Source organism: Lolium rigidum, chromosome 3, assembly GCF_022539505.1.
Source record: "Lolium rigidum isolate FL_2022 chromosome 3, APGP_CSIRO_Lrig_0.1, whole genome shotgun sequence".
NCBI classification, from domain to species: domain Eukaryota; kingdom Viridiplantae; phylum Streptophyta; class Magnoliopsida; order Poales; family Poaceae; genus Lolium; species Lolium rigidum.
The window spans coordinates 407,120,647-407,129,086 of record NC_061510.1 but is presented as its reverse complement, the minus strand read 5'-3'; the positions used below and the strand labels follow the sequence as shown (position 1 = coordinate 407,129,086).

Below are 8,440 nucleotides of genomic sequence, written 5' to 3'. Positions count from 1 at the left end.
TCGAGGACGTGCTCGTGGACGTGCCTCCCCCGTTCCGTTGACGACGCTGGCACGGGGGAAGGTGGAATCCACCACGATAACGGCCCGTCTTGTGCATATCCAGGCCAGCCCAAATTTAGTAACGGTATGGGCCCTAAACGAGGATCTTGGCCTCTAGGGTTTTCCGGGTGGGGTTTCTCTTACAGTTCCGGCGATTCCCGACACCGCGTCGTCGCTCCCGCCTGCGCGAGAGCAGCCAGGCAAGTGAAATAACCCAAATAGACGAGACGATGGCCGTGGGGAGCAGAGTCGGCGGCGAGCCGGCGGGAGGTTGGCGGGCGGAGGAGGCCGTTGCCGGGTACCGCATGGCACTTCAAGCTCTCCGGGAGCTCGTCGTCTATCCCTTCCTCTACGCCCGCGAGTCCCGCCTGCTCGGGCTCAAGGTAGTACAACTTGTCTGTCCCCGCCACCAATTTCAGCACCCATCGCGCTTTCTTTGACCAAATTTTTGCTCCCTGTGCTGCGCGAGCTTGTATTCTTCAGTGGCCCAGAGGATTGCTGCTCTACGGCCCCCCTGGCACCGGAAAGGTAATGCACTCCCACTCCCAGTGGCCACGTCCTGATCCTCCTTCACATATCGACCTGTGCGCGCGTTTCTGAAGATTGCTTCTTTCTTGTTCTTCTCAGACAAGCCTTGTCCAAGCCATCGTTCGGGAGTGCAACGCCCACCTGACAACGATCGAGTACTGACCTGCCGACTTCGATAACCGAATTTTAAATCTGCCGAACCAAATAGCAGCGTCATTTGCTCCCCTGTGTGTATTTCGTGGCACCATCGTCTCACTTCTTTATCGTGCCTCTGTCTTGGCAGCCCGACCTCTGTGCATAAGCCTCATGCTGGAGAGGGCGAGAAGTTCCTGCGTGAAGCTTTCGCTGAAGCGTACTCTCAGGCATCACGGGGTAGGCCAGCCATCATTTTCATCGATGAATTGGATGCTATATGTCCGCGACGTGACAGTAGGTATGCTTATTATGGGAAATACTCTCGGGTGCCACACACTCCTATACTTGGAAAAGAAAATTAAAAAAAGTTCAAAAAAATTCAAACTTTTTTGGGAATCAAAGATGATCATGTATTGTACTTGAAACAAAATATTTCTCTAGGAAATTACTTTTATTGTATCCTGGGTAAAAAAACAAACTCAAAATGCCCCATGATCGACCATGTACTATTCACTTTATATTCATCATAATTTTGTCTTTTTTGCCCCGGAGACCATGGGAATCATTTCATTTCCAAACATTTTTTTACGAGTACAAACTTGATCATTCTTGGTTTCCAGGAAGATTCAATTTTTTTTAACTTTTTAAAATTACTATAATTTTCTATGGTGGTGCGTTCACCCGAGAGCCAAACTTATTATGCCATTACATCTTTTGTCCCTGTCGAAATCTGTTTTCTCAATGCGCTTTCACAGGAGAGAGCAAGGGTCCCGCATTGTTGCTCAGCTGCTAACTTTGATGGATGGAAACAAAAAGTCATCGAAGAAGCTTCCTCACGTAGCCGTTGTTGCGGCAACTAACAGGTAGGATATTGTAGTTTCTGTTTTAATGGCCATGTTTACGAGCCCTTTTATTTTAGTAGGACAAGACTATAGTCTCATGGAAAGTTGTTCTATTGAAACAATATCTCGTCCTATAATGTGTAGGGTGGATGCTATTGATACAGCATTGAGAAGGCCGGGACGTTTTGACTCAGAGATAGAGGTCTCTGTTCCTACTGTAGAAGAAAGGCTGCAAATTCTTAAGGTAATTTAAGATTTTTTACTTTGGGCCAGTATTCAATTTGTGATGACTTCTATGTTGTATGATGCCTCGTACTATCCGATTGTATGGTTAAATCTGCGAAGTATTGTCCTTTCGGATGCATGACTTGAAATGTTTGTATAGAAGGTACTATTGTCACTGGCCACTACTTGACATTATATGCACTATGCCTACAATGTCTGTAACATAACACTGTAAAACCTGCATTGTCTGAATCCATCAGCTGATGTCATGGTTTTTTACCGAAAGTATAATCTTACAGACCATTTTTTTTTGTAGCTTCATACCAAGAATCTACATCTTCATGAAAGTGTCGATCTTCAGACTATTGCTGGATACTGCAATGGTTACACTGGAGCTAATTTAAAAGGTCTATGTCGAGAAGCTACACTAGTTGCTTATCGTAGATTAGCAAACTCGCCTGGGGATGAGAAGATGCTCACACTACTCATGGAAGATTGGGAGTCTGCTAGATCTCAGGTCAAAGCAAGCATGATAAGAGCTTCAACTGTTTCATGGGATGATATAGGAGGTTTGAAAGATCTAAAGGTTGAGATATGTTTCATATTTTTTTTTCTATTTTACAGTATATCTACTGTAATGGTGATTGTTTCTATGTTTCAGAAAAAGCTTCAGCAAGCTGTTGAGTGGCCCATCAAGCATGCTGCTGCATTTTCTAGACTAGGGATATCACCAGTTCGTGGTGTGCTTTTGCATGGTCCTCCAGGGTGCTCAAAGACCACCCTTGCCAAGGCTGCAGCACATGCTTCCCAGGCTTCTTTCTTTTCTTTGAGGTTTGTCATAGAACGATTACCATGTCCATTCTTTAAATCAAATCTCAGATCTTTATTCTACCATGTGAAAGAGTCCATACATTTTATTACCAAGCTGAGAGCAATTAATCCCAGACATAGTGAGAACTGAGATAGTTGTCAGATGAAGGAATAAACATGAAGTTGTTTTAGGCACAGAACACTTGTTTCTTACTAATTCATATGGTATTTTGATCGATCTGGCATAATATAAGTATTTGCTGGTTCAGTTGCTATAGCATTGTGCAGTTTAGATAAACTTAAACTGCTGAATAGAAAAGCTTAGCCTTCATCGAATGCCATCTTGGTTTTGAAATATATTGTCAACCAGTGGTGCAGAATTATACTCGAAGTATGTTGGAGAAGGTGATGCTTTGTTGCGAAGAACATTCCAGAGGGCACGTCTATCTGCTCCAAGCATTATATTTTTTGATGAGGCTGATGCAATTGCCCCTAAAAGGTATGCACTGAGATCATGTTAACAAATCAAATATACACTTGAAATCTATGTAACTAATGTGTGATTTTAGTAAAACAGGGACATGTAGAAATAATGAGATATACTTCTGTTGCAACTATCTGATCAAGAAAGTTGTGTTTCTTATGGTGCACATCAATGCAGAAATTTGTTCATGCATCAGGAATTAGGAGTGTCGACTATTTTCTAAGAAACTTTTCCTGAATTTAATTTTTATCAGGACCAACCAAGGTTTATGTGAACTTTAGTTGTGTACTTGTGAATCTATTTTTTCAGCACTGAGTACTGACCGTCGAGAATGCTAATTTTGTAACGAATAACTTAGTTTGGCACCTGGTTGATCTTGCAGAACTGGTCCTGATGGGGACGGCAATGTCACAGTAGGAGAAAGTCTCCTATCAACTTTGTTGACTGAAATGGATGGTTTAGAACTGGCCACGGTACTTCTTAGCTTGCTGATAGTTTCTAACATGATTCTATTGATTATCTACCATCTGTTTAGTAAGATGCTATCTGGTTTTCTGTTGCAGGGGATTATTGTTTTGGCTGCTACTAATCGTCCCAAGGCAATCGATGCAGCTCTTCTCCGTCCAGGGCGTTTTGACATGGTATTTCCCCGACTCTGTTTCTCTGACATGTTCATCAGCAACAACTGACCATAACTTTCTCTTGACCTGCAGCTGTTGTATGTTCCGCCACCAGATGTGCAAGGTCGGCACGAGATACTACGCATCAAAACACGCAAGATGAAGTTAGGGGAGGATGTGGACCTTGGGAAGATAGCGGAGCGCACAGAGCTGTTCACCGGTGCTGACCTTGAAGGCCTGTGCAGGGAAGCAGGAATGTTGGCACTGAGGGAGGATCTGACAGCACCTTCGATAGACAAGGCTCACTTTGAGGCTGCAGTAAGGTCGCTAAAGCCATCCCTGACAAAAGCAGAAGTTGACCAGTACACAGCTGCTGCCATCCATGGTCCATCAACGAGGAAACATTAGAATATGTCACATCTTTTAGTTTGTGTTTAAGCTTGTATTGTCCAAGCATTCTCAGACCATCCTTCGATAATGCAATTGCTGGTCAGTCGAATGGTATATTCCTGCCATTCTTATTATGAAAAGGGCAAGTGTGAGTGCTTATGCTGTTCCAGTTATTCTGATTGTGTTTGCCTACTGCTGTTCTCCTTGCTATCATCTGAACATTATGATCTCGGTTACTGATATCAACACACTGATGATAGTGTGTAATAACAACATTTGACTATCAAGATTATCTGGTAAGCGAGAAATCGTGAGAATAAACTAGTGAAAGAAGATAACATATGCTAAGTATCATTAACCTCTTCTGTTATTTGAGCACAACACTAAGTAGGGCAAAATTTGAGCTGTTTATATTCAACATGACAATTTTTACAGCTGTTCGTCAGTTAGCTACCCATAAATAGGAACACCCTTTACTATACATCTCCCTCCCTGTAGACCAGAAATGTGCTCGTCCTTCAATAGCTCGGTGCCAGTGCCTTCCCAACAGAGGCTGCTGGAGTGAAAGTGCATTGCGAGATCCTAAAGGTGCTTCCTTGGGAGAAGCTTTTCCTACAGGAGACGAACCAAAGTAGCAACATCAGGACACGAGCAATCTCGATAAACCAGTGATCTTTGCTGGGGGATGCAAGTCACAGATAGTCTAGGAATATTGTCTGCAATCTGGTAAAAGGTGTTCTTTGTGTAAATTGACATGAATGCTGTCATGCCTCATTACTAAGGAGAACAATTCATGATAGACAGTGATGAGTTCTGAAGGCATGAAAAAAAGCTACACAATCCACCAAGGCATAAAAAGTTTGTCATGTATTTCTGAATTCTTCAACTAAACTGTTCAACGTTGGGGGTGGCCATTGCATATAGAATATTTTAGCACCAACTAACTACTTGCTTAGTCAAGAAAATAGGTGTGCTTCAGGGTACTATACTAGTGTAGTGTTACACGTTGATTGAGGCATACAATGCAGGTCCCACAATCCTCAGTTCTAGTTCTTGATGCAAGCAAATAGGTGCGCTTTGCGAGTTCCTCAAGTTGTTTTATAAGCATATCGTTGTTATAGCGGAGCATTCAGAGACACCAGTTAAGTGCTTGTTTCTTCAAGCTGATAGTGTGTCTCGAATTCTTCAAGAGTTGTTTCTTCAACGATGTCATCACTTCAACTAGTGGAAATCACGGATGTCAAATCTGCGAGTTTGAGGAAAACAGATGGAAGCATACATGATACTCATGTCATTTTTGTAGTGATAACCCTGGCAACAGATTTTTCGATAAAGAATGTTTTATTACTTTGGAAGCAATTACATCCAGCCTCTGCATAACCAGGATGCACACAGCCGTTTTGTTGTCTCAAGTCAAAAGATAGAAAAAACTAGGCGAGATACATATCGGAACGATGAATCATATGACGCCTAAGATGTAGGTGGGGCTTCAGTCCGTAGACTATGCTGCCACCCATGTAGGGAAAAAGTATCCCTCGCCGTAGCCTCCAACCGTGTACAGACCTCCGTAAATAGGTCTCTGTTCTCCACTCGCTGAAGAGGTGACCACAAACGGAGAATACCTGTACATCTGTAGATGACCTGCAACAAAGAACAAATCTTATTGTTAAAGATCTTGTCATTTCTACTTAGCCATAGCGCCCTGCTAGCGCCCCCACCCTAAGAAGCAACTTGAACCTCGGATCGATACCATGAAGCCAATTGCCAAAAACATTGGCCACACTAGTCGGAGGATACAGGGAAGATGCTACTTGGATGACTGGCCATATAGATCTCGCAAATTGGCACTGGAAGAAAAGGTGTTTAATGGTTTCCTCATGATGACAAAAAACACACCGTGTACTTCCGTGCCAATTCCGCTTAACAAGATTATCTTTGGTGAGAATAACTCCTCGACAAAGATACCATCCATTTTTTTAATGGTATCTTCATCTTCCAATTTTTTTATTATTATCAACTGGTAAATCCGAATGAAGGAGCACATTGTATAATGATTTGACCGAGAAAGTGCCATCTACGTGAAGATTCCATCTAAATTCGTCCGGTTCAGGTGATATGTGAATATCTCCAAGCCGTTGAAGTAGTGAATTCCATGCCAATAGCCTTTGTCCAAGCAAAACCCGTCTGAACGTCACATTCGGAGGTGAGGTAGCCATTACTGTGGCAATGGTATCACCTTTGCGACGAACAATACTATACAAAGCGGGATACTGGTCACTTAAGAAAGCATTATCTAACCAAATATCTTCCCAGAACCGTATCTGAGCTCCATTCTTTGATCGAGAAAGTACCATGGCAAAAAAAGACATTTTTTGTCCCCATGAGACCAGTCCAGAAGTGTGAATCCCCAGGTTTCCAAACCACTTGAGATAACATCTTCGAGCCGATATACTTTCTCCGAAGAATAGATTGCCAAATCCCATCCTCGGTAAGAAGCTTAAATAGCCATTTACCTAGCAGAACTGACTTCTTGACCTCCAGGTCATGAACTCCAAGTCCGCCTTGATCTTTGGGACTACAAAGTATGCTCCATTTGACCAGCCGATATTTTTTTTTCTCACTGTCCCCTTGCCAAAAGAATCTGGTAGCAGATAGACCACATTAGGGATCAATGGGGCTCTTGAGTTCTTAAAGTAGTGTCGATTCAACGGTTAGCTAAACAAGGGTTTATCCCACAAGCCGCCTATGATTGGGTATTGATGTTTGAGTCCTTGCCTATGGCAGTTTTTGGATGTACAGCGAACCTGGTTGGCTGTTTTGAATGCAACATGGAACATCAAACCATACTTGGACTGAGTGCATGAAACACTAAATAAAAAGTTATCCAGAATAGGTGTTGTTGCCAATCACCCAAAATCCATTGGGAGGGCTAAGATGTCCTTTTTGGACTGCACAAAATTCAGTTCAACAGCGTAATCATAATAAAATCTTAAATTTTCTCAACAAAACAAACATATTTGAGGAACACCCACCCTTCGCGCACTAGGGTGCGGGAGGTTCACTGCTTCGCGACGACACCCCAGTATAGATATGGATGAAAGGAATAGATCGAGGATCCCTGGTGCATTGAGCGGAGCGGAACAAGTTTAGGTTCTCATATTTTTGCACCAAGAGAGACATAGGTCCAAACAATGCCACATCAGCGAATACATCGGTGTACGGTCGGCAATAATAGTTCATGGGTCATGCCCACGTATTAGTGGTGGGTCGTAACAACGTCGGTCCTGAGATTTCGGAGCCTAGGACCAAACTTAAAACCGGGCCTCTTAATCTAAATATCAAAGTAATTTTATGTGTACATGAAATATTACCAAAAGCAATGTTGAAGTTGGATAATTTATACATGTTGTCTTTTTTAGAAATTCTAACATTCCTAGATACAAAGACACGGCGAGGTCGAGGAAGGCAGACAATTGACCATAGATGAATTTACGCTCGTTACTATTTCGTTTCATTTGAGCCCATTTCCCGACTCAGACAGATGGGATCAGCTAGAGTTTAATCACTAGCATGTCATTTCTTGTCCGGGAGATGCATCTAGCAGCTGGTCTCCGAGTCCGTCTTGTCATACAGGTGACACCAGTTAATAGTCCTAGCCAACGTCGTGATTATTGATGGACATGCATGCAGATAATTGCAGATGCAGTGCGGTGCCATAATGATGGCCATGCAATTGCTGTCCGACCCATCGGCTAGCTAGGTGATATAGTAGTATCTTGCATGCCTGGAGAGGCAATTAAGAATTTAAGTTGGCTAAATATAGTACAGTGCATCAAGTGATACATCCATGAATACTAGTAGAAAAAAGGGCTTCGGTCCCGGTTCGTAACGGGCTTTAGTCCCAGATTCGCAACCGGGACTAAATATGTAAGACTAAAGATCCCCCCTTTAGTCGCGGTTGCTTACGAATCGCGACTAAAGGTCCATCCACGTAGACTGTAGACGTTCGTTGGGGAGGAGTACCTTTAGTTCCGGTTGGTGTGACCAACCGGGACTAAAGGTCTCTGCAGGTTTAGGGTTTAAACCACTAAATCTGGTTTTATTTTGTTGTGTTTTTATTTCTTTTATACTTTATTTTGTGTTTTATTTTAATTTAAAAGAAGTTTCAGTACACATATTCTACGCTAGTATATACACGTTACACGTTGATGCATATGAATATACAATTTCAAACAAGTTTGAAATTTTAAACAAGAAGAATTCAAGAGGACTATATAATATTCAATCTCGGGTGACCATATACAACTTCAAACAAGTTTCCATATACAATTTACGGCATTAGAAGTTCTTCGTCCTCGTAATAGTGT

The 8,440-nt window shown here is 42.5% G+C and overlaps 1 protein-coding gene across 1 annotated transcript; it reads left to right on the top strand.

The window, feature by feature from the left end:
- The first annotated feature begins 269 nt into the window (after positions 1–269).
- On the top strand, positions 270–4,175 carry LOC124697827 (cell division control protein 48 homolog B-like). The gene is made up of 12 exons (XM_047230363.1): positions 270–422; positions 523–567; positions 667–722; positions 851–1,000; positions 1,458–1,565; positions 1,689–1,788; positions 2,086–2,355; positions 2,431–2,600; positions 2,950–3,078; positions 3,446–3,536; positions 3,627–3,704; positions 3,777–4,175. The coding sequence occupies exons 1-12, from the start codon at positions 270–272 to the stop codon at positions 4,089–4,091; spliced, it is 1,665 nt and encodes a 554-aa protein (XP_047086319.1). The 3' UTR covers positions 4,092–4,175.
- The last annotated feature ends 4,265 nt before the right edge of the window (positions 4,176–8,440 follow it).